This window comes from Oenanthe melanoleuca, chromosome 3, assembly GCF_029582105.1.
Source record: "Oenanthe melanoleuca isolate GR-GAL-2019-014 chromosome 3, OMel1.0, whole genome shotgun sequence".
NCBI lineage: Eukaryota > Metazoa > Chordata > Aves > Passeriformes > Muscicapidae > Oenanthe > Oenanthe melanoleuca.
Genome location: NC_079336.1, coordinates 103,575,222 through 103,601,448, shown reverse-complemented (window position 1 = coordinate 103,601,448; position 26,227 = coordinate 103,575,222). Strand labels below are relative to the sequence as shown.

At 38.7% G+C, this 26,227-nt stretch overlaps 2 protein-coding genes across 4 annotated transcripts in view; one reads left to right on the top strand and one right to left on the bottom strand.

Moving 5' to 3' along the window:
- Positions 1–7,520: 7,520 nt before the first annotated feature.
- NDUFAF5 (NADH:ubiquinone oxidoreductase complex assembly factor 5) lies at positions 7,521–16,164 on the bottom strand. Its single transcript, XM_056486988.1, has 12 exons — positions 16,154–16,164; positions 15,039–15,435; positions 14,452–14,492; positions 14,153–14,216; positions 13,459–13,506; positions 13,254–13,357; positions 12,762–12,801; positions 10,868–11,065; positions 9,970–10,030; positions 8,670–8,753; positions 8,259–8,341; positions 7,521–8,125 (listed from the first exon to the last, which is right to left on the bottom strand). The coding sequence occupies exons 1-12, from the start codon at positions 16,162–16,164 to the stop codon at positions 8,039–8,041; spliced, it is 1,218 nt and encodes a 405-aa protein (XP_056342963.1). The 3' UTR covers positions 7,521–8,038.
- Positions 15,303–26,227, top strand: part of ESF1 (ESF1 nucleolar pre-rRNA processing protein homolog) — a 30,186-nt gene continuing 19,261 nt past the window's right edge. The window contains exons 1-8 of one of the 3 annotated variants that reach the window (XM_056487331.1): positions 15,303–15,391; positions 17,025–17,709; positions 18,443–18,771; positions 19,550–19,663; positions 20,377–20,477; positions 21,533–21,685; positions 23,100–23,214; positions 24,174–24,312. In XM_056487331.1, coding sequence (XP_056343306.1) covers positions 17,025–17,709; positions 18,443–18,771; positions 19,550–19,663; positions 20,377–20,477; positions 21,533–21,685; positions 23,100–23,214; positions 24,174–24,312 — 1,636 coding nt within the window. In that variant the 5' untranslated portion in view covers positions 15,303–15,391. Of the gene's footprint in view, positions 15,506–16,814; positions 16,912–17,024; positions 17,710–18,442; positions 18,772–19,549; positions 19,664–20,376; positions 20,478–21,532; positions 21,686–23,099; positions 23,215–24,173; positions 24,313–26,227 lie in introns of those variants that run through there. The other 2 variants (XM_056487333.1, XM_056487334.1) reach the window with 2 other exon arrangements.

The window sequence follows — 26,227 nt, the reverse complement described above, 5'->3', positions numbered from 1 at the left end:
AATTATGTGTTAATATATTTTAATAAAATAATTTACATTGAGTTAAATCCTAGAAATGTAAAGATAAATCTTTTAATGGCCCTACAACCAAGTAAATTGGACACACTACCTGTTTTTTTTGGCAGGCTGCTAGTTGCAAAGTACACACAGTAGCCCACCAGCTTCCCAAAGTAGCCCAGGACCTCCAAACTATTTCATTTCTTCAGTGATAAGGCAAAAGAGGAAGGCAGGCAAGTGCACGCTATGAAATTATCAGACAGGGAAAAGTGTGGTAGGGCATAAATCCCTAAGAGAGTTGCTGTTCTAATGCACAAGAAATAACTTGCTGTTTTCACAGTCACAGCTGTAGTTTTATTCATTGTACTTAACAGAATAATGCAATAAAAGTACCTTTAAAATGGATGCACTCCTGAAGGATTTAAAAGCATTTTCAGGACTGGTAAGTTTGTTTCAGAGAAGTCTTTTACATTTATCTCCCTTTCCAGTAATGTCAGTTTGCACTAGGATGAAATCAAAAATCCATCATGAAAACATACTTTGAAGAACTTGGTCCTAATCTTCAAGCCTCAGGATTGGATTTTTTTGTTTGTTTATTCACTCTCTAGGGAAGAGACAAAGCAGAAGAAACTTCCTGTTCTATTCTCTCCTACAGCATTAATTTTCACCACTTTAGTCTCAGCAGGTCATCACAACTTTGCTATGGCTTTTACTGTACTAGATGAAAATATTTACATAGAGAATGAAAAAATTTACATAGAGAATTCTCCATCATAAACAAATCAGCTGTAGAAGGGAGGGAAAATGAACCTTTCAATTCCACCATCTAGAATTTCTGAAATGCCCCACAGCTGGTTACATCCAGCCAATTGTACAAGTGCTGGCACCAGCCAAATCATGATTTGAGAGCCTCTGCATCTGGTGTGGGATGCCAGCACCCCTTGAACTTTCAATAGTAATAAATAGTATTTTTATTATCTTTATTTTCAGCTGTGTGTATATTCTACATTTAGAACAACTGATCCAGCTATTCTTATGAGACTACACACAGAACTGGCCTCACATATACTACAAGTTTGAACTTACAGTCAGAATACCATCTTTAAAAGATAAAAATCCCTACTGCCAACCCAGCCAAAAAAATTCTTTGACTGAAGGAACTTTCAAACCTACTGGCACGCCTGTTTGAAGCAATATCTTAAAAACTCCTTGTGCAGAACAGATTTGATTGGTATTTTACAGTAATGCCTTCTGTCAAGGAAGCATCCAATGGAAACAAATTACTATATGGACTCTAATATAGCTTGCCATATTTTTACTAGTGTTTTCAATGTCCACACAAGAAATTGCCCATTAAATTTATAGACCAATTTTATGCTAATTATACTCATTACACTCTGTGAGAAAACTAGGTAATTGGGTTGTTGTACTTCTATCTTTAGAAATAAATTAGAATTTCTGCTTAGAATAATTTAAAATGTCTGACTGTGCCTGTTCCAAGCATCCATTAACAAATGCTGGCTTCTACTCGACTTCCCACTGCATTAAACAGGCCATTTCTACACACAAGACAAAGCAGCTAATCAACTGGAAGTTGAAAATAAATATGCAGGGGGCAGGCATACAAACCACAGCATTAAAATGCATTTGCCTTATGCCAAGATTCATTTGTAAATTCATCAAGTGTTATACTACTAAGTCATGCTGATGTGTTTTCAAGATGGTTAACTGCTTGAAAACAAATAATATTTACAGTACAGTTAAATGGAGTTATTCAGCAATACTCAAAAGCAGAGGTTGAACAAGCAGGTGCACAGAAGCATTTGTATTGCTGTAGCACTCAGGGCACTGCTCTGGTGAAAGGTGGACTGGGACTAGATGAGCTTTAAGGTCCCTTCCAACCCCTGCCATTCTGTGATCTAACTCTCAGATCCTTTTTATACCTAAGGGGCTCTGATTTCAGTTCTCAAGGCTTCTAAAATTATGCACAGTCTCTATGTGACTATTCAGAGATCTAGGAGAGCCAGTATAACAAAGCCAAGCTGTCCAGCAGAAAATGCCAGAAGGGAGTGCAGAGACTGAGTAAGAGTGCAGAGACTGAGTAAGTTTATATTTGTGAAGATTTACTAGCTCTCTGCAGGGAAACACTTCCCTGCAGCTGGAAAGCCTTTGCAGAACAACTAAGTCTGCTCCAAACACAGACTAATAAATAAACATACTATTATCTTAATGCCTTATCTTTGGGATAGAATTTAATTTAAAACTCTGTGCTCAGCTATCTTCTAAGGGACAATAAACTTTTAGGTACCAAAAAATACCAGCCACCACTCTGTAAAACATCCTGAATAGAGACACAATCACCCAGTCCATTCAGTGCTCAAAGTTTCACTTTCCATACAATGAAGATACAGTGAGTCAGGAGGGAAAAAGAACACACACAACAGAAATAAACAAAAGAAAATTGTACACATCTACTTGGAAAGCTCACATATAAATAAAAGAACAGATGTTTTCATTTGTTTTGTGAAAGGTGGTAATCAAAGATTAGTCATCCATGCATCAAGTAAGTGCTCCACATCTGTTGACTCAACAGTGCAGTGACAGCACCACAGCTCCTCCTGAGAATGCCTTCAAAGTTGAATCCTGGAGGCAAAATCATCTGAGGAATGCTTTGTTTGAGAAGTGATTAACAAAACCTCTTGGCAGTAGCTCCAGCTCAGCTATTCTTCTAGAACTTCAGAAACAGTCATAGGTAAAAAAAAAATCACAGACAAAAAGTCAGGCCTGGACAAGATGCTATGCAAATCTGTGTAAAGTAGATACTGAGTCATGACTGGCTTACATTTTGAACTTAGCTACCTATGAAGTTCAGCATTAGTTTACCAAGTAAAGCTTACTACAGCTGCTGCCTCAGAACTGCAATATTACTCTAGGATTGGGCATCGTGCTTTTGAGTCAGAGAAGAAATTGACTGGGAATATAATCATCAAATCTGAAGTGGTACTTGATGGAAATTACTTTTTTAATTACAGAAGTGAAAGCAACTGACATTAGGAAATAAAACCAAGAGTTCTGCAACATTATAAGTTCTGCATCAAATTAAAGCAATCAATATTTCTATAACTGGAATAAAGTAATAGATCTTCACAAAACTAGAAATACAATATATGATAGAAAAGGAAATTGGAGACTTCTAAACATTCCTTAAGTAGTTTTTGGTAAGAACCCATCCTCTGGCACCTGAATGCTACAGCAACACACACTTTGTGAAGACAAGATGATAGAACAGCTAAAAAAATGGGCATCACATACAACCATCTGTGCTTCAGTTTAGGGAGAAAACAATTCCAGGAAGAAAAAAAACCTCAGGGAGTACAATGATTCCACTATTGATAAAAACTTTAAGTCACTACTTCTTAGACCTGTTACCCAATGGATTCCATTAGTAAATTGTTCATTTTGGCTAGTATTTCCACAGAATAAGTGATATTTTAATATTAGAGTGCTTTGCTTTAGATGCAAAAAATTCAAGGTTAGAGATTCAAATAATTTAAACCAATGCAGGTACAAAGTAAAACAATAACTTTTTTTATGCTGTTATTTGGCTAAAAAGGTGGCATTTTATACAAAGGATCATAAAATGGCTTGGGTTGAGATAAATGTTAAAACTTGCCCCATCCAACTTGGCCTTGAACATTTCTCCAGGGATGGGGCATCCACAGCTCCCCTGGGCAATCTGTCTAAGGGCCTCACCATCCTTACAGGGAATAATTTCTTCCTATTATCCAATCTAAACCCACCCTGTCACTTTAAAGCCATCACCTTTAAATTCCTCACCAGCTCTTTTGCAGCCCCTTTGGTACTGGAAGGCTGCTGAAATGTATCCAAGATATTTCTGTCCCTGTAGTTTTGTCATCTAGGAAAACAGAAATTCCCTCTGATATATATTATATGGATTGTACGTGAATAATGAAACCTCTTTATTCTACGAATAGAAAACTTGCAAATTTTAATATATTCTGGCCTATCACAGTTTGAGGCCAAGTAGAATTCCCCAGTATTCATCATTCACTGCTTCAAAATAAGGCTCCAAACTGATACATTTTTTTCTGTGGAATTTGTCTGTTCCTTTAACAATGTGCCTTGTATCCCAAGACACAGCTCCAAATGATGGGGGAAACTTATATGGAGAACAATGTGGCAAAAAATCCTGGATATAGGATATTCTGCTGTGATAGAAATACAAGTGCAATGTGTGTGAGCAAAACATCCAGTACTAGGAGGGTGTTTGGTCAGAATCTGCTGTGATTGTGTGAAAATGAAGATAACCATCAGTCACATGAAACAGCAATCGGGCAGTTACCAAGAAAGCTTAGGTGGGAAAGAAAAAACAGCTTAAAAATCAAACATAAAAAGACCTAACATTTCCAATATAGAGGAAAAAGCAGTGAAAACCTGGTCTGATACCAAAAAGGTGCCCCTGGCACTTCAAGCTCTGTGGGAACATGCTCCCCTGCCAGTGGGCTGAGAACACAAGGCACAAGAACCACAGGTCACTCCTGAGGTGTCACATTTGGGGTCCTGCCCCAACAACTGGGTGGATTAGCAGGTGACAGAACAGCCCAGGCAAGAACACAGCCACATCATCTTCATCTCCTCAGATGATGAAAGCAGACAGGATAACATATTCTGAGAAGGGTGGGCTCATACCACTGAAACCTCCTGGTAAAGGGACAGGGATGAGCATTTACCTGCAAATTTTAGGGTGTATGTGTGGGGGCTGTGGGGGTTGCTTTATGAGTGTGCTTAGGTATATGAAAGTGTTTACTAAGATTTTCTAAGGGTCTAGTAGTCATTTATCTGTTATATTGCTGCTATTAATCCTGCATGTATAGTTCATGGACTAACAGTTAATTACAAGCTATCAATAAATCAACAAATCAATTCCAACTTGATTTACGTAAGGCATGAGCTGTTCTTCCCTTACAAGCAACAAATACACTCCTTCAGTGTCTTCTGCCTCACACTGATAAACTTACCTATCTCAGGTTTTTATTTTTCTTTCCCTTTTCTCTCACCTGAAGGCACCCAAGATATTCAGGAAATCAAACCTACCTACATAGGTCACACTTGCTTCAGTACTCCAATCAAAGCATGACAATAACTGCACTCCTCCAAAGTAATGGCTCCAAAACTTGGGCAAAAATGGATCATGTGTTTGAGAAGAACATATTAAGTCTTTGGGTTAGACAAATGAAAACTTAAGAGGTTTAACATACATGCTAGCCTTCTAAAATGTGGCTTCTTAAACAGGATGCTCTAATGAATTTAATCCCCGAGATCAGGTTTTGCTTCAGGAAATTCCAATTAAACACCACATGAAAGCTTGGTGTGTTTTTCCCTCTGCAACTGAAAGCTCAGTGTTAGCTCCTAGTTTTTCCAGAAAACATTAAAAGAGCGTCAATCATATTTTTCTTTTTTAAACTGCATAAAGAAATACAGTTAAATTTAATTCTGTATGTTTCCCTTTTGTACTTCTGCTGATGACATTTTTATAAATTAGAGGTAATGAAGAACCCTCTCTCATGTTTTAACTTCATAAATTCTTAGTCTTGAAAGTACAGGATCTCATTCCTTTACCCTAAACAGATTTGAATAAAACTAGACATTGACAGATCTTATAACCAAAGACCCAGACTAAGCATACTCACTGATCTGTGACTCAAACTCTAAAATAAAAATACTCATGTTTTATTAAGTGCAACCATGCTCATTCTAAACTTATTTTTATTTTTTGGCTCCTAGCTTTTGATTAATCAAAATAATTATCTCCTTGAATTCTTTTCTCATTCTGTATTCAGAAGAAAGATATTCTGTATTATGCATAAAGCTTTTTAAATTAACTAAGCTTACAAGAGACATTATGTCACCTTCACAACTACTTTTTATAAGTTACTCTGCAAAAGTTGACTCTCAGCATACACAAAGTACTAGGCTAGCAACTGCCAACCATGCTCTTCTCCATTAAATTTTATAAAGCCATAAAGACTTAAATCTGAAACAGAACTAAAATGAAACAGAGTCTTGTGACAAAAACATCTGTTCATAGTAAACTGTTTTCAAAGTTACTTACTTAAGCAACTAGCAGAAACCAGGAGTAACCTGCCAGTTACATGTTCCCCCATTCCAACCCACACTGCTCCAATGCCATATTTACCACTCCTTACTTCTATCACTTCCTACCCCTTTTCCAGATTAATGGAATACCCACACCTTTTTTCCCCCCAAGGACAAGGAGGAAAGCTACTCATCGTTTCTCCCTGTTTAGAAGGTATGCTTCCCCACTGCCAAAACAGTGTACTATTCATGCATGCCATCTATGAAATATTACATCAAAGAACTGGAAATCCTTCCTTTTCTCCATAACTTGAGAACTTCAAAGAAGCACAGTAGGAGCACTTCTCCAATTAACATTTACCCAGCACATTCCACCTCCTCATTCCCTTAACACATCTGAGTCACAACCACCAGTTCAAGTGACTGGAAATTAACCTACTGAAGCAATGATTTATAAAGTTACATTAATTTGACACATAACATCACAGAAATCTGTCTACATGTGGGAACCAGAGATTCCACCAGAAAAAAAGGAATTTTATTTAAGCCAGAGAAGACCTGTAGAGAGACACAGTATCTTACACTGAGTCCACTGATGTAGTATTGAAAAAAAAAGAAGCTTTCACAGAAACAAGCTCTTGTTTTAGATTCAGTCTTTAGAGGTCTTTAAAGGTTATTAGACCATTTGATTCAGTCTTTAGAGGCCTTTAAAGGTTATCAGACCATTTAGAGTCTCTATCCCTTTTTCAAGCAGCATTACTGTTCCTTTCTAGGAAAACAAAAGATGAACTCATTTGCCTTGAACTATGGTTTAGGCTGGTAAGCAAAAACAGGACAGAAAATTGCTGCCCTCCTTCTCATGATTTGTACCTTCTCTACCCATTTCTGATTCAAAATCAAAATCTGGTTGATAAAATAACCCCCTAGTTCAGGACCTTACAGACGGGAAGGCTTCTGCCTACCTGCCCTGTAGGGCTTGTGCCACACACAAGTTCTGCTAAACTCCACCTGGTGGCTAATCTTAAAAAAGCTTAGGAAATAAACTTAAAAACTTAGTTCCCCAAGGATTGATAAACCAGTCAGATACTCTGATAAAACTTACTGAACTGTGTATTTGGTTGTATAGTCATCATCCTTTCTGCTTCTCCCCATCTCTATGAGCACTACAACAAGTGGAATCTCTGGGCAGATATTTTTTCTAAACTTCTTATATTAATGGGTCCTAGCAGCAATTAATGTCCATTTCTGGTAATGCAGTTATAGACAGGAAAAGTCATAGCTCCATGGCACAGCTGAAGGAAAAATTAGTCTTCTTGCTCTTTTAGCCTCTGACACTGAAAAATAGAAAGTAATGTGTAAATATAATTTTCAGCCAATGTCTAGATAAAGCATCAAGTATTCAAATCTCAAACAATACTTACAGTAACATTTTACTCATACTTTCCAACTCATAAAATCCATAACTTATATCTTTGTATTTGCTGGTAGTTTCTCTTATAGGATGTCTCCTAAATACACCTGCTACCATTCTTTAATTTATAGTACATCATTATTTATTATGATCTATTATCCTTGAGAAATAATTAAAACATGTATTCAAGACATGTAAACCATACCTGGAGCAGCCTGTGATACTGAAATGCTGGAAGAGGCATTATTTTTGAAAATAGTAAATTTAATAAAAAGTTAAGAGTTGAATTGCTCTCTCAAAGACTGCAGAGAGCAAACTGCTCAAGTATTTTCTAGAAACAAAAAATTAATACCATTTCACACAGATGATGCTGTGGCACAGTACAAAAACCTCTACTGTGGGCACTTTATTATCATTTCAGGATGTCATCACTAAATAAGGACAAGTGAAGACTGTCTGCAATTAAAACTTTTATAGAAGTTTCAAGACATTATTGTTATTGCTGATGAACAATTATTTTTTTCCTCTTTTAAGAAGTCCTTCTATTTTTGCCAGATCTCCAAATGAAACAGTTGCAGAACCTCGCTGGGCTGGTTTTGCCTAAAGAAAAAAGAAAACAAAGAAGAAAATACATATAAGGCTAATTTTAAATTAAAATGTTTTGTAATAAGCTTTAAAAAATATCACTTATTTAAATAGCACGTTCATGGAAAAAATAACAGTTTCAGACTACCTGTGACTCATGATATTTCCAGCCAATCATGTAGTAGATCTGAAACGTGGCAGGTACCGAGCCATCGCTGTTTCCGTACATTTCTGTTAGGGCAGGAAGGGAGAGAGAGAAGGTACAGACCATCAGCTCCAGGAAACACTCAGTTCTCAGAACATCAGAACTGAACATGACATATTCATCATAATGACTCCTGGTGAAAGATTTGGGACAATAAAAATATCTCATACTGCTGCATCAATATAGTTCAAATCCTGGCATTATAATCAAGGTTAAAAATAGCTTATGGTAACGGCATTTTGTTCTGCAGTATTTGTTTTTAGGTTTTTTTTTACACAAAGGTCATAGAAAAAGACACAGAAAATATGGTCTTAAAGTCATTTTAGATGAACTCATTGCCTCTCAAATACTGACCTTGGTATATTGCAGCAGCTGCCAGCATTGTCTCCCTGTGTAGCAGAGGTTTTCTATTCCAAGAGCAATTACTCTCCCCCATACCTAAAAATATGTTTCAGCTTTAAGAAAAAGAAGATATAGCAAATGCCATGAGTTAAGTGTCATGCACTAAGGACAGATTCTTACTAAACCAGAGAAAGTACAGAATCTGCACTTCACTGTAAAAGAGCACATACCACAGATCATTAGATGAGTATCTTCTGTGTAAGATTCCAAAACTTTCAATTCCTGTGCTTTGCAATTGACAGTTTGTTTTGCTAGGAATCATTTCAAATTATTACTTGTTCAGCCTGAGTCTTCAAACATTTAGGCTTTTAAGTGTAACTAATTTTAAGAATGAGTACAAAGAGTTTATTCAGACATGTATTTATTCAGACTGTATTGTTTTAGCAGATAACAATTAAAATTACTAGTCCAAGAGATTTAAAATACAAAATAAATTAACCACAATTCTGCATCTGAATGTTTCTGCTCAGCATAAAAGTTGCCTTTCCATTAAGGAATTACTCCAAACAGGAATCAATGCAGATAAGAAATGCCCTGAGTTGCTGTCAGTAACAACAGACTGCATGCGAATGACTGCTTCACAATCCATGACAAATGCAATCAGAATATTAACAAAATCCTTACTCAATTGTTTGCTGCTCCTCAGCAGACTCCAAATTAAGGATACATTTATTCTCATTCCAAAGCAGTTTGCTGATTGCTCTAGTAATTAGAAAGGCTCACAGGAAAAGTCATTGTGTGGGATACTGGTTCTGTTTCCCTTTAATAAAGGGCTTTTCCGCATCTTACATTGAACAGGCTCGTGCAGAATGGGAACCCCAGGGAAACAGAACATTCACAGCAGACCATGAAGTAGCAGATCTTTGACTTGTGCTTCTCAACGCAAATCTCCTGACAGGCATCATCTCCTGACTCACTAGGTAGCAGGGGAAAAACTAATGCTTCCCCTGGTGCAATAAGATTTATGCGTATTTTTATAAGAAAGAAATTTTTTGTGATGAAGAGGGTGAAACACTAAGACAGGTGCTGGATGACCCACACCTGGAAACATCCAAGACCAGGTTGGATGGAGCTCTGAGCAACCTGATCTACTTCAAGATGTCCCTGCTCACTGCAGGGAGTTGGACTAGAGGGCCTCCTAAAGTTCTTTCCAACTCACATGACTCTATGGAGTTAAGAAACACACAGTAAAACTCTTCTGTGTCTGCTCCACTGATACAGAAAACATTGTTTCCACAAAGAATATACTTGCCTTGTAAGTCTTCCATAACCTCAAACAACCCTGGGTAGTTCACTTGGATTTCATCAGTATCCTAGAAGAATTGAGAAGTTCAGTTTTAGAGCATATCAAGCTAAACCAATAGCATTATTTCAACCTTGCTGTACTACCAAACTATTCCCTGCCCATGGCAGGATGGTTGGAACTAGATGATTTTTAAGGTGCCTTCCAACCCAGACCATTCTACAATTCTATTCATCTGCCTCTTCTGCTCAAATCATGTAGTTCTAGGAAGCAGGTACTATTTTAACATTTCTAAAAAGTTTTGCTTAGTAGCCCAAATGCAATCAAATTTTATTTTAAATACCACTATTTTCTTCTTGGTTTAAGAAGAAAGAGCAAATGTCTATATTTTTTCATGCAGGTCTAACATTCTCTGACATTTCTCCAAGAAAACCATCCAAATTCTGCTGGGCCACAAGCCAAAGATACACTTCAGTTGGTTCCATTAATCACCACAAAGCCAAAAACAGTGGCAGTCCAGGATATTTCTGCAGCCTGTTCAGTGAGGTGCACCACACACAGAAGGAAGCAGTGTGTTGTCAATACATTAGCAAATACTGATTTTTCCATATTCTGTGGGAAGACAGGTTGAAAGGATAGTGCAGGATAGTAGAGAAGGCAATCTCTCCCAATGAATTAGAGCTGTACTGGTTACTGAGGAGTAGAGTAGAAACATCTGTGCCTGCCCCATGAGTTTGGGTGATATAAAAGAGTGTTAGCTGGCCACCAGTTGCAGCTTGAGACTGAGAGTCTGCTGGCTGTGCTGTGAGGGGCAAGGGACATGTCCATCTTGATATAATTACTACAATATTCCAGCAGCTCTGATGCTCTGGATTGTTCTGACTGATGGTTTCTTACTTATAATTACCACAGTGAGGGTGTTGAAGCCAGCCCTGGAGAGCAGATGTCCCAGGTCGGCGACGGCGGTGAAGGGCGACACGTGAGGAGAGAATCCCCCTTCCCTCTCCAGCTCGGCCAGCTGCAGGGAGCAGCGCAGCTCGTACAGAGTGTCCCCCCCAAACATGGCCCCGATGAACACTCCATCTGGCTTCAGCACCTGGTGGATCTGCAAGGCACAAACAGGGCATGGCTTTGCTATGTGAAGTTCTTAGGCTTTTTATCTTCATGAACTCAAAAACAACCATTGTCAGAGCTGTGACAGACTTTTAAGGTTGACTTTTAATATTGACTGTATTTTGCAGGGCAAGCTGTGACACAGCTTCTGGTCATGCTGCAAATGAATACTCTGGCTGAACAGAGACTATTTTCTATTTTTAAGAGCAAATCCTCAGAAATTACAGTCAGGAAACATGGAACAAACCGTGGAAATTGAGGGTAAAACTATTTTCAGCAGAATACTCCTAAGACAATAGTCTCAATTAATTTACTTCTAAAAAGAGGGTTGATTAAGGTAAGTATGCTATTTACTTCTTTTTTTTTTTTTTTTACTTTTTAATGGCTTAAGAGAAATGGAGGCTTTAGTTTCCAGCAGTGACCTCTGCACTTCTGAGACAATAGAGTATTGCCATTTTTACTATGTCTAAGATTACTTATTAACTTGCCAAAACGGCAATATCATAACTCAAACACCAAGGCTGACAAGCTCCTCTCTGGTCTAAGTTCTAGCCCCCTTCCAAGTGAGAAGGCCATTAAATTCATGCTGTCTTGTTTCTTTAAGAGTTGGACATTATCTCTAGTTTAGACATTCAGAAGAGCCTGATTACATAACCAGGCTAACAAGCAAGCAAGCATTTCCAACGCTTTTGAAAAAAAAATATTTTCAATAGTTTTTAAATGAAGTACTAATCAAGCTACATTTTCTGTGCTAATAAAAAAGCCTTTAATTGACAGGTAAGAAAATTGTGCAGTTAGAGGCAATTTCCATCAGTTAAAGACAGTGGTACCACAGAAATCATGAAAGTTGGCCAAGAAGCCCAGTTCCCTCCCTATTGTGACACAGTGTTAGTTACATTTACTGTGGGAGAAAATATTTGAGGCTCTATAGAATACTTAAATTTCAGTGAAAATTGTGAATTTCCTTTCAAAGTTTTTTTAAGTACTGAGTGCATTTCAATTGATTTTTATTATTTCAGTAATAGTAGGGTAGTCCTATTCCTACCACCAACATGTGACAGAACAGCATGCAATGACTGATCAATTTGAAATAAATGAACAAACAGCAAACTGGTTAACCTGTTCCTTGTTCTTTCTCCACATTTTTGATTTGACTAAAGTTTACACCTGCAAGAAAGAGTTGAACTAATCCAAAATAACCAAAACTGTTACTGAAAATAAAGCATGTTTCTGTCCTGAAGAATTATTTGCCTCATCTCAAAATCAAAATGCCTTGATCAAAGTTGTATTTCAAAATAAACAGCTGAGACGTAAAAAAAAAATACAAGCTCCATAAAGCAGATCTGGAGAAGTATTGTACTACAAATATGTACTACAAACAGTAAGAGCTAAAAATAAAAATCAATAGCACTGCTTCAGGTGACAGTAGTTATCATGATCTCAGCTGTGGAGAACCCAAAACATTGTACAAATATGGTGCTTCAGTTATTTATTCAAAATTGATTTTTGGGAGCAAATTATTAGTAATATCAAGTAATGCTCCTCAAACTGCCAAAAGTATTGCAAAAAATACTTGTGTGCAATGTGAGTTGTGTGCCTCTTATTTAAACAAGATCCGGAAATAGAGAGTGCTCTCACTGCAAATAATGGCAAGTACTGACTTAGAGTATTAAAAAACAATTTCTTACCTCTTTGAAAGCTTTAGGAAGGTCATTCACCCAGTGTAAACTGAAATAACAGAAGAGTACATTTTATCAATTCAGATTAAATCAAATTTAGGGAATACCAGTAAATACTAAGTAAGTCTCAGGAGCCAAACCCACAAACTGGTTTCTCAAGGTGCAATCATGCTTGAAACTGATACCAAACAAGAACAGAAGTTTCTCCACATAATGCTTTTTGTTTCTTTTTTTGGTGAGAAAATGCAAGTCCTGGAGCCTAGGTCATCAAAATGCAGGAGTGAGAGAAGCTCCAAGTTTTGAAGGAAATTAAACACACAAAACAGGAAGAATCACCAGGATAGCAGTTTCTCCCAATGCATGCTCATATTACCTATGCAAGTACATTTCTTATTCCTTTTTAATGGACTAGAAATCTCTGTTGGATTTATTTTCTTAAAACTACTCTGGAAAGAACATATTAACAACTTTAACAAAACAAAATAAGTTATTAATACATACCTTAAGCTGCTGACAACAAGATCAAACGTATTTTCTTTAAAAGGAAGGAATTCCTCATCAGCTACGACCCTGACCGTCGGGATTTCAGATTCTACAGCGTTTTTCTAATGTTGGGTTGGAAGAAAAACAGCTCATCAGAAACTCACTTCTGTTGCTTTCCTGTATCACAGAATTGAAGCACTTCAGCATTCAAAAGACTACTTACTAAAGCATTCTCTGCGATATCAACTTGAATAAGTTTTTCAACTGTTTCCTGAAATGAAATTTTAAAAGTCTCTTAAATATGTAAATTATTTTGTTAAATAGACATAAGTAATTTTTTGGCACTTACATCTGTTTACAGTAAGTAAGAATCTTTTTTATTCTTGATAAAAGCTTTATATAATACAGAAAGCACTTTTCCCCACCCAGTATGGCACCTGCTCCCAGGGAGAACAGCTGAGGTAGAAGTGGTGACAGAGAACACGTTCTGTAATTTTAGGCATAAATTTAATTAAATATAAATCATGGATTAACAGCCAAGGAAGCACCTTTACTTACAGTGTGGTTCAGGAAGGGTAAACTGTTAATAGCTTCGAAGTCTCCATATGACACTTCTCTTTAACAACTAACTATGGCCAATAGATTCATCAAAAAACCCACATATTCCTACACAAAACTAGAAGTCCACTGTTATAGAACAGATAATTTCCCTTGCACTACCATTTGACCAGTCTTCAGTGGCAACGAACTAAGAATAGCTTGCACAACACACAGCTTTGGACTATAACTATAGGTATAGGAGTAGAAGGGGGAAGATTTCATCAAGACTCATATGATTGTTTTAAGCTGTAACAGAGCCCCAGGGAGGGACACACATGAGCTTCCTTAAAACATTTTTAAGTATGAAGAGACAGTACCTTGGTTAAGTGCTGAGCTATGTAACCTCTCCCAGAGCCAACATCCAAAGCGAGAGGAAACGTTCTAAAGGATAAGATTAGTGATACAGAACATAAGCGACTCTTAAAATATTTTTTATATATTAAGTTTCACCTGCTAATCTCTAAGGGCTTTATCGAACTCAGCCCAAAGAGCATCCTTTTGTGGCAGCTCGGGGAAAGGCGCTCCGAATCCAGCAGGTCTCCCCAGGGATCCCATGCCCTGGGTTCTCCCCAAGCCCTGGGGATGAGGGGAGGGCGGGGTACACGAAGGAACCCACCTGGTGATGTCAAACACCCGGTCCGCGATCCTGCCGCCGACCTAAGGGGAGAGCCGGCGGTCAGAAACGCAGGATCAATGAGGCTGGAAAACACCTCTGAGATAATCAGGTACGACCTATTAGCAAACAGCGCCTCGTCAACTAAACCATGGCACTGAGTGCCACGTCCAGTCTTTCCTTAAACACCTCCAGGGACGGTGACTTCATCACCCCTCAGGGCAGCTCACTCCAATGTCTGATGGCTCTTTTCTGTGAAGAAATTCCTAATGCCCAACCTAATTCCTAATTTCCTAAGAAATTCCTAATGCCCTTCCCCTGGCAGAGCTTTAGACGATGCCCTCTTACCCTCTAGGAAAAGAGACCGACCCCCACCCAGCTGCAATCTCCATGCAGGGAGTTGTAGCAGTGGTAAGGCGACCCCTGAGCTTTCTTTTCTCCGGAACACCCCAGTTCCCTTAGAGGCCTTGTGCTCCAGCCCCGCTGCCCTTCTCTGGACCCGCTCCAGCTTCTCGGTATCGCCCCTGAGTGCGGGGCCCACAGCTGCCCACAGCACCCGAGGTGACCCCGCCAGCGCCCCGGGCCCGCACCTCCTCCCGCAGGTAATCGCACTTGGCGGGCTCGGCCTGCAGCGCCGCCCAGTTCTTCTGCTTCCGCTTCAGCCGGCGGTCGAAGGGGTTCAGCGCGCCCGAGCCCGGCGAGGCTCCGGCGGGCGGAGGCGGCGAAGCGGCGGCGGCCCTCGCGGGCAGCGCCCAGAGGCGGCGGCACCATCCCGCCCGCAGCGCCGGCCGCGCCAGGCCCCTCATCGGCTCGGCCCCGCCGCGCACGCGCAGCGCGGCCGGGGGAGCCGTGTCCCGCCGCGGCCGCCGTAGCGCCGCCGGAAGTGGCCGTGCGGCGGCGGCGTGTGGGCAGCGCCGTGAGGGAGCGGCGGGCGCCGGGCGCGGTGGGTGCGAGCGGAGCGGCCTCGGGGCTCCTCCCGGCGGCCGCCTGCCTCACTGGGGTCGGGGACAGAGCGGGTGCGGGAGCTGCAGCCGTCTTGGCGCACCTGGTGCTGCAGGTGGGCTGTAGTGCGGTGGGCGCCGGGTTAATCTCGTCGCAGGTCCCGTGCGTGGGTCTGGTGGGGAGTCAGGGAGGGATGTGTCTGCAGCCCAGGTGTATCCATTATCATAGGATGGCCTGGGTTGGAAGGGATCTTAAGCACAATCTCGTTCGGAGCCCTCTCCCATGGGCAGGGACACCTTCCACCAGATCAGGTTGCTCAGAGCCCCATCCAGCCTGGCTGTGAGCACTTCCAGGGATGGGGCATCCACAGCTTCTCCCGGCAACCTGGTACCAGTGCCTCTCCACGCTCACAGGGAAGAATTTTTTCCTCCTGTCTAATCTAAACCTACCTTCTAATAGGTTGAAGCCATTCCCCTTTGTCCTGTTACTCTAGACCGTTGTAAATAATCGTACTCTATCTTTCTAGTAGGCTCCCTTCAGATATTGAAATGCCACAATTAGGTTTCCTGAAGCCTTCTCCAGGCTGAACAATTTCAATTCTCTCGGTCTTTTCTCATAGGAGAGGAACTCCTTCCCTCTAATTATCTTGGTGGTCTCTGGATTTGCTTCATGTTCTTTCTGTCTTGGGACCCCAGATCTGGACACAGCACTTTAAGTGGGCTCTCACCTGACCAGAGCAGAGGGGCAGAATTCCCTTCCTCACCTGCTGTCCATGGAGCTTTGGATGCAGCCCAGGGCACAGGGGATTTCTGGATTGCCAGCACAGCTGACAAAGCCAAAATTTGTGGCTAAGACTGTGGCAGGTTCAGGATTATTTGTGCTTTGCTAAATCTGCTGCTGTATCAAAGCCCACAGGTTGCTGGGTTCCATCAACCAGACCTCACCAGCAGGGATAAAGAAGTCTCATTTGGTGCTTGACAGGTCACATCTGGAATTCTGTGTTCAGTTTTGGTTCCTGCCATACAGAAAAGGTGTGGACAGGCTGAAGAGGGTCCAGAGAAGGACCACAAGGGTAGCCAAGGACTGGGAAGCTGCCATATGAGGAAAGGCAGAGAGAGGTGGGTTTGTTCCACCTTGAGGGAAGAAGGCTCAGGAGAGACCTTATCCTCATGTTCCAGTCTTTGACAGGTGGTTACAGAGAAGAAGGAGACTGTTTTTAAAACAAGTCACAAGCAAAAGATAAGGGGTAATAGGTACAAGTTATTACTGGGAAGATTCCATTTATGGATACAAGAGGAATATTTTCCTCAATGACAACATTCAATCACTGGAATAATCTCCCCAGGGAATTGGTGGATTCCCATTTGCAAGATTTGGCTGGACAGAGTGCTGTGCCATCTTGTGTATACAATGCTTTTGCCAAGAAATGTTGGGCCAGGTGATCTCTAAGGTTCCTTCCAACCAGGTGACGTGTGATGCCATGAAATTTCCATATGTGCTTTTGGAAAGAACTTTATAGGTGTAAGTTAGAAATCCAACTTTGTTTAATCCTTCTTTTTTTTCAGTTACGTATCTAAATCTATGTTAATTGGTTGAGGTTTTTTTAATCTGAAATGTTTGGGGTTTTTTTGTAGATGTCCAAGTCTTCAATGGCTTCAAAAATGTCATCCCAGGAGGAAATACTGAGCGATGGCAGGTTCAGCCGTGTGGCCAGGGATCCCAGGTTTTGGGAGATGCCCGAAAGGGAACGGAAAGTCAAGATTGACAAGCGATTCCGAGCCATGTTCCATGACAAGAAGTTCAAGCTGAAATACACAGTGGATAAAAGGGGTCGCCCTGTTAACTACACCTCTACAGAGAACCTCAAGAAGTTTTATGCCTTGTCAGAATCTGACTCTGATCTTTCAGAAGGGGATAGTAAAGAACTCACGGTAAAGAAAAAAAAGAAAAAGAAAGCTAAAGGTAAAGGAGAAGCAGATTCTGCTGGTGGCCTCTCAAAGGAGGAGAGCAAAAAAACCCAACAAGGAGTGGACCAAACATGTGAAGTGGTGACTAAACTAAATGACCTTAAAAAAGAAGGACAAAAGAGTAAATCTAAGGCCAGCTTGAAAGAGGACTCACAGAAACCTGCAGTGAAAGTTGATTGCCCTCAGGGGGAAAAGGGCCTTTTACCTAAAGAGAAAAACAAGCAAGGAGATGCATCAGGGGGAAGATCCGTTTCTATTCAAAACAAGGAAAAGCCTTCACAAGCAAGTGCTACTAAGTCAGTCAAAGCTCCCAAGAGGGACCACTCCCTAGGAGGGAAAATAAAAGAATCAGGTTAGTTGTTTGAATAACAAGGAGAATTCAGCTGTGTTTATTTGGGTATTGATGTTTTGGTTTATCCATATTTTGCAAGACTAGTTATAAAATCACCGACTGACTCAGATTCAGTACTGCTGAAGGATTGGAGTTGGTCAGCTCTGTATAGGATCAGTTCTGATTCTTCAGTAAGATTGTGAACATCCCTGTCCTTTCAGTTGTTGGCACTGAAATTGTTGGTTAGTTATGAAAGTAAAATGTATAACAGCATATACGCTGCTGTATTTATCAAACTGAACAGAAGATATATGAACTGATACCATGAAGGCACATCACAACTTGTGTACTGAAATTGTAAACATAGTAGCATTGAGCCATTGATACTAGAGGGGACTAGAAAGAACAGGTAATTTGAAGAAAAACTTTATTTATATTGCTCGTGCATGTGTATAGCCTCCATTATGAAATAGTTTTCTATCTGTTACTTCTGTAATATAAATAAAACAACAGAATATTTAATTACAGTTGAGATTGATAATACAATTTTGGGCCTAAAGAGTAATTGAATTAGGTTTGACCAGACAAGCAAAGGAGACAACACTGATATTTTCTGTTATTTGTTCCTGCATCATTACACCTTTCAGAATTCCTGTAAATAGGTATGCAAAAGCCCTGAAATTTTCCTTTTTGCAAAGGATCATGTGTAATTCTAACATAAAAATGTATCCAATGTTTATCTTTCTGTGCTCAGACATCTGTGACCAAAGTGTAAAATGTAAAAGCCAGTTAGAGGAAGAAAGCTCTGCAAACGAGGAGGCAGAATCAGAAGAGGAGGAATTAGAAGATGGTGGAGTAACAGATGAAGAAGAGGAGCCAGAAGATGATGGGGAAATGGGTGAAGATGACAGTGATTCAGAAGATGATGAAGAAAGTGACAGTGGGCCTGATCTAGCCAGAGGCATAGGGAACATTGAAACCAGCTCAGAGGATGATGAGGATTTGAATGAGCTGTTTCCAAAGGAGCCGGAGATCGAGCACTCGTGGCGTGAGCTGGATAAAGATGCCCCTCGTGGAGATGAGGTAACAATACTTTGCATGTGGAAAGTGGCTACATGACAAACTCAGAAATGTTATGAGGTCATTATAAACCATCATCTATGGAACAGTTTGTGGAAGTATTTTTCATAAAGGTTTTTCAGTCTTTAGTGACAGAATGGAAGTGATGATGAATTTTTCTGACAATGAAACTTGCAGTTTTCACTGGTGTCTCCTCTTCCCCTAACCACACTTACCTATGCCTGTGGATAAGCTGTCTGCAGGTGAAAGGACAAACAAAATTGAGCCTTTCAGAAATTCCAGAATTTAAATAGTACGGCTTTTATTCATTACTGGGGTTTTTTTCACTTTTCAAAAATCTAATTATTTAACTCAGATCTTAAGAAATTAAGGCATCATGAGACAGTGAAATAGGATTGTGCAACTAGCACAATCATGGTGTAAGAAATCACTGTGGTGCTTCACAATAGTGATAGTGGTTGCTCCTAAGACTGACAATGCTTGATGATAACAAAATCCTAAGCAATTGTGTTGTTGCTGCTGCAGTTCTAAATCTGTGATTGGGGCAGCCTGTTTTTTGGTACTTCACTATTTATGTCCTTTTTATGTGCCCTGGTAATTGCTGCTTCTCATCTTTGCTAGTTTAAGTGATAAAAAGTCATGGCGACAATGCTGCTTTTATTGTTTTCAGCAAAGTTTATTGCTGACTTTGATTTTTACCACTGAGTTCTGCTAGAGAATTGTGTGTTCCCCACAACAGTCAACAATTAAACCTATGAATTTTATGTTTTTTTCCTTTCAGATTACAAGTAGATTGGCAGTTTGTAATATGGATTGGGATAGGTTGAAGGCTAAGGATTTGCTGGCTCTATTTAATTCTTTCACACCCAAAGGAGGAACAGTATTTTCAGTTAAGGTAAGACCTGGTTTCTAAAAGGAATACTGAATTTTACTGTTAAAAAAAAAAAAAAAAAAAAGGACTACAAAATAAGAAGTAGGACAGTGCTGTGGAGAATGGAAAGAAATATTAATGTGTTTAAAGAGAAGCTGTGTTGCAATTTAACTTGCTGTAACAGGCATGTATTTGGCAGAGTTAAAGGCCAAAGCCATTGACTTCTCATGAGGTTGGCTCTTAGTGCTGGTTTTCTCAGACTAAAACTGAAGTTCTCAGTTCTAGTAGGAGGAAACTACATTTCCTTGATCAGTTTAATATTCAGTGGTCTGTATGACAGAAAACCCAACTTTAGACCTAACACCCAGCCTTAGACCTTACTAATAAATTGGTTGTATTCTGGCCCATTAAGTTACATGTTTCCATTATTAGTGTCTGCCTCAGCTCTGTGAGAAATTTTAATCAGATACCTCTTTCTGAAAAGGGCCACAGTACAATGAACAAAGTCAGGGTTCCTGTTGTTCTTCATCTGCCTTAAAATTCCTAGCTGGCAGTTTGGTTATTCTACTGTCTTTTGCTTATGCTAAAATTAGGGAGATATTAAAGTTTATGAAACTGATCTCTTTACTGATCTTAAAAATAACTCTGAAGTGTAAAAGCCTGGAGAGATTATTTTTCTTAGTTAGTGTACACTACACTACAGTTAAAAAATTAGTTCTGTGTTGTTGTATTTGCAGATTTATCCTTCAGAGTTTGGGAAAGAGAGATTAAAAGAGGAAGAGCAAAAAGGACCTGTGGAACTGTTTGAGCTTCCCGAGAATACCACAGAGGATGATGGGTATTAACTTTAATTTAGTCTTCAAATGAGAGATATAATATATTGAATTCTTAGTGGAAATCCCAATCAACTCATGTTTCCAGGAGTTCATATGTGGAAGTGTCCTGTGAACACCATAATTTTTTAGTTTATTTCAAAAGTTGTTTTACAACAGGCACTGGTTCATTATCATTGCATTTAATAAATGAATGTGATGAAACTTGAGAAGATTTGCTTGTTGATATGAATTCAAAATTTTACAATGTAGCTCATTGGAATAATCAATGGAACAAATACATGGGTAGCTTAAAAAACAGCATTTCTCCTCTACAAATTACCATTTGTGCAGTAAACTCCCTTTAGTGCTCACTGTCAAAATTCTTATTGATGAATCAACAGGGACCTTAGTCCAAGAATTCCCAGACTGGGATTTCTTGAGTGCCACCAGCAACAGCCCTGGCATCCTAGGCTGAGCTTCTCAGTCCTGCCATTGTCCTGGCTCCTTCAGGCATGTCTTTTTTAAACTTTCATTCAAGGTTTTGCTTTGATATTTTTCCAGAATTTCCAGATGTTTGGCAGCCTAACTGGGGCCATTTTTGTATAATGCATCCTGGACTGCTCTGTATTTAGAAAATCTAGATGTTTCTAAAATAAGGGCAGATCCATTGAAGACATTCTCTAGTGCATCAGGAGAGTGTAAAGTGAATGTAGAGCATGTTCTGAGGTCATTTGCATTGTGTGCATCAAGGTGCATCCTGAAGTGTTGGATTTACTGCTCAGTGGGCTGGAGAGCCTTTGGAATCCAACACAGAGAACTCCAGGTATCTTGGAGGTACCTCAGTGATACCTGTGCCCTTCAGATTCATTGAACCTCATCCCTGTGACCTTTCAGTGGAGTCATGTACAAATTTTACACTTAATAAAACTGTCTGAAATAGTCTTTTTACTTCAAAGAAAACTCAATACTGGTGGAACTTTGTGCTGTTTAACATCTAGTCTTACAAGATTAGGAAGAGTGAATAATTGACACATGTTTTTAATGATTTGAATTAAAATTAATTTCTCCATTTTTGCAGGATTTATAGGGAAAAACTGCGGGAATACCAGTTTAAGCGACTGAAATACTTCTATGCAGTTGTAGAATGTGATTCTCCTGAAACAGCCAATAAAATTTATGAGGAATGTGATGGACTGGAGTTTGAAAGTAGCTGTTCTTTCATAGACCTGAGGTAACTCCACTGGTGATATTTTTGCATGTTGGGCCAGGGAGAGCAAATTAAAGGCAGCTTGTAATAATTTGGAGTAAACTCTTTTGACTTTATTCTGTAATCAAAATGAGATATGAAGATAAATTTGACATCCAGTGAGTTGTTAGGTTTCTCTTTGGTTCTTCTTTCTTCTTTTTGACCATTTTTATTGTAATATGGGAAGTTCAAGAGGATCTCTGCATAGGGAGTCTATTTTCAGAAAAGCCAGATAAAAAGTTCCATTTACATCTTCAAGCTTTTGGTTTAATTAGGGAAAGTGATAGAATTCAGAAAAGGAAACTTTTCTTTTTCTCTCCCCAGGGGTCCAGAATTGGGTTTTTTTCATGATTCCTTACCACAGGGCAAGATATTGTTGCTGTTGTCATGAAGCTGCAATAGATATGTTAGTCCTTGTGAATGAGCTGGATGCTCTGATATTCCAAAAGTCATGTTTGGGAAAGAAAGGATTTAAAATTGTGGTTTAGTTTATTGTTAGTATTTCCTTTTGTTGCAAAAACCCCCTTTCATTCTAATCAGAAAAGTTACTAAATCATAAAAAGTTGTGACCAAAGCCTTGTCTAGTGGGGCCTCTGTTATGGATGTTCTTGGAAGTCAGTGAAAGTTAGGGTTTTTTGCTTTGAATCATTTTCTAGAGGAACTCAGTAAATTTGCTTTGAACCATTTTGGAAAAGACATCTTTGCTAGGGGAACATGTAGCTTTTCATCATTTTAAACACTGATAATGTTTTACAACAAACACAGCTGTTTGAAAATCTCCAGTGGTTTTCCTAATCTTCTGCTTTGTTAAATTTTAATGTTGAATACTATTTATCAGATTACATTTGCAAAGATTTTAAAAAGTCACAAGTAATTTCTCATGTAGTTTATTAAGGGTTTTGGTCTTTTTTCAAGCTGTTATTCATGATTTGGTCTTTTTAACATTTTTTTCCAAACTAATTATAATTTTCAAGATGAATTCCAAACATAAAAGGTTTGGAATTTCTTATTCATCTGTTTCCAAGTTCTATTTTATTCAATTTTTTTTCTTTTTAATTTCTAATATTAAACTTTCTGAAAAGATGGCTCTTAAAACAAAGAAGATCACCCAAAAAAGTACCCATTACACTGTTTATACCAGACTGAAAATTGAAATACTTCCCAAACAGGGTGTTGTTATACACTGAAATCATGTGGAACAGATCTGCAGAAGCCAGGCAATGAATCTTACATGTGTGGAGTACTTGTCCATCTCTTTTGTTCCCTTTTCAGCCTTACCCCCTTTTTATTTGAGCTAATTCTTTCATGCTGATGTACCATATTCATGAAAGCTTAGACTGTTTATACTATGCAATTTCCCAGTGTATTTGAGGAATAACATGTTTTATTTGCCTTTTAGATTTATTCCAGATAATGTTACATTTGATGATAAGCCAAAAGATGTAGCCTCAGAAGTGAACATAGCTGTTTATAAGCCAAAGTACTTCACATCTGCTGCTATGGGAACATCAAAGGTATCTTTACAGTGGTTTTGTAATGTTTTTCTTATTTGTTTAATTTTGCTGTCAGCTTATGAATGATATATGTACTGGGGAAAAGATTCCTGATTATCTCCACCATTTCAAAATAAAGACATCAAATGTATTAAAAGATCTAAGCATGCTATGGATCCACAAGTTGCAACCTTGGTTTGGATTTTAAAGGAGATTGGGCTTCTCTGATACAAATTAAATACTGAATTTTGACCTCATTATATCTCTGTGAGAAGTTGCACATGAAATTACTTCGTAATTTACAGTTAAATCTTTTAATTTGCCTAAAATGGATATTCGTGTATAAATCAGTAAGAGCTTTTTTGGTAGTAATGCCAGGCTTCAACAGTTGCTTCCTCTGCTTGTAAAAATTCATTCCTACCCTGTCCTCCTGACAACCAAATTTCCATCTGGCCATGAAATGAAGCAGATTGGAGAAGTGATCAGTTGAGAAATAAGTACTTTCTGCTGGATCATTTTTCAGTCAGATCTGTTTCACGTTCTGGTTGAGGGTGCAGTTGCGCAAACGATTTTCATTGTCTCCTTTGCAATCTGTGTGTGATTCCAGCAGTGAATTGCTGCTGGAAGAGGAAAAGAGAGGAGCTGGTGGCAGCTTCAACACCAGTATCTGCTGCCACAAAGGAAATTTGGTTTACAGAGGTTTTTGTGTTGTGGGACCTACTGTTGAAGAGCCATTCAGTGCATTAGGAGATTTCTTCAGTTCTTCTTGTAGCTCAAACTCATTGAAACTGACTGTAGAATAAATTCCAAATTGTTATAATTAAATTCATGTTACTAAATGCTTATTATAGTGAGTTATTGTAGAGAGCATTACTAACAGGTTTATATTGAATAGAAAGTATAAAATAATCTTCCCTAAAAAGAGAGCATTTACAGTGTTTAGTGTTCCAGCTTCTACAACTGACATTCTTACTTTTAAGGTAGATATCACATGGGATGAGACAGATCATGAGCGGGTAACATCACTCAGCAGAACTTTTAACAAAGAGGAGCTTCTTGACATGGATTTCCAAGCTTATTTGGCTTCATCAAGTGAAGAAGAGGAGGAAGAGCAGCAAGGTACTTTGGTAATTGATGTTGTACACAAAGTCAGTAGTTGCAGGGTTTTTAATACAAAATATTCAAGTATTTAAATGTCATATATGCTTTGAATGGCATCTTTTACACAGACAATATTATATTAGTTGTATAATGATTGTGCTCCTGAGCAGAATCACTAAATGGTTCAGACTGGAAGGACCTTAAAGACCATCTAGCTCCAACACTCTGCCATGGACAGGGGCACCTTCCATGGGACTACAGTAGTTGCTTTCTGAATAGGAGCTTGCACCTCAGAGTAGAAAATAATTTTCTTGCATTTTATTTCTCCTCTTACTCCCTTTTTTCTCTTTTTTTCAGGGTACCTTGACATCTCTGTCAAGTTTAGCAATATCTACGTTTAATCTGTTAATTTCTGAGATAAATTGTAGGCCCATAGAACTTGAAATGTTTCCTTTTCAGAGGAAAAGTCCTAGTTTGAAATGCAAGGTTGATAATGACTAAATGAACAGCAAAAATGCTTTTTGATTCACATACTTCTTAAGAATATAAAGAGAATTTCATCTAACTTTGTGAGGTACATGAGTCTTCTGCATATAGTTTAAATTGCTGATTTAAATTGCTTGTTTTCATTCTAAAATTCATCCTGCTCTTAATAATATATACAGCCTAGATTACAAGGCAAATAAAATTTCATTAATCTCAATTAGGTCTTTCAGACAGATGTTAAAATTGATTTATACTGCATTAAAGCAGGTTGCTGCAATCAGAGATGAGCTTGGAGCATGCAAAGAAACATTATAGGTTTGAAAAACTCAGGTTGGTAAGTCTTGTGGCAGCATACTCATCTTGGCATTATCTTGGCAGTGATGATGTCCATTTGCTTCTTACATTACATAAAAACTCAAACTGCAGCATAGTGAGCTTTAGTTTCTCTAGCAGTGCTTAGTGAAGTCTGTAAAGGGGAGCAGGGGATGCAGAGTAAAGCATTTCCATCTTCTCTCATGTACAAGGCTACCATGATGTTAAAGAAGGCATCTGTGACAGGGTGGTGATGAAAGCAAATATTCATGTGAGCAACACTTCAGCAATTTTAAAGAGTAAAATTCCATTGCTAGGAAAGAAAAAAAATGACCTTAAATAATCTTATCACACTAATAAATTTTAAACCTGGAAATGTCTAGATTCAAATGATGTTTTGAAAAGTAAGTTATTAATAGAGGAATTATGTTGTCATGTCTTTAATGTGTTCCTGACATTTTATCCATTCAGTTGTGTGATACAAAACAGGATTCCATCTGTCAGGGTTCCATCCAGCAGAATTATGTGGTGCTATGTACAAATGGTAAAAATCAATGTCAGCTTGCTGAATGGAAATGTAGGAGTCTGATAAGGAGAAAAAAATGTCCTGGACTTCTATTTGTACTTTTCAAACTTACTAAAATGTTTTATTTATAAACAGGGTGTTGGTGGCCAGTTCTAATACTTTTTTTCATGGAATTTTAAATATGTGCATCTTGAATGATAGTGTTACTGTTAAATAACAGGTCTGTAACATCAGGGATTTTGATGACCTGAAATTTTGTGGTTCATAGCACAAAATTTCTCCTTTACATTGCTTCTGAATTTTCTGTTATTTGGATACATTTATATCCCAATTAGGAAGTTTTTTGACAATAAGGACCAGTGACTTAGTGTATGGCACTTTAAATATGCTGCAAATTAATCAATGTGGGGTTTATGTCTAAGCTTTTAATGTTGTTTTTTTTTAATCTTTACGGGAGCAAAATCTTTTCTTCTGTTCTGCTTTGCACAGCACACAAATACTGAAACAGACTATATGATAAAATACTTTTATAGGAATCTTTTTAATTAGCTGGTCTTGATAGAATCATGGAATCATGGAATATCCTGAGTTGGAAGGGACCCATGAGGA

What these genes read in the sequence shown, in the direction of transcription:
- NDUFAF5 (XM_056486988.1), bottom strand. An exon ending in GCTTCAACACCCTCACTGTG is followed by an intron (nt 10,031 to 10,867) that starts GTAATTATAAGT and finishes CAATTCTTCTAG; the next exon opens with GATACTGATGAAATCCAAGT. An exon ending in GGAAATATCATGAGTCACAG is followed by an intron (nt 8,126 to 8,258) that starts GTAGTCTGAAAC and finishes TTTTTTCTTTAG; the next exon opens with GCAAAACCAGCCCAGCGAGG.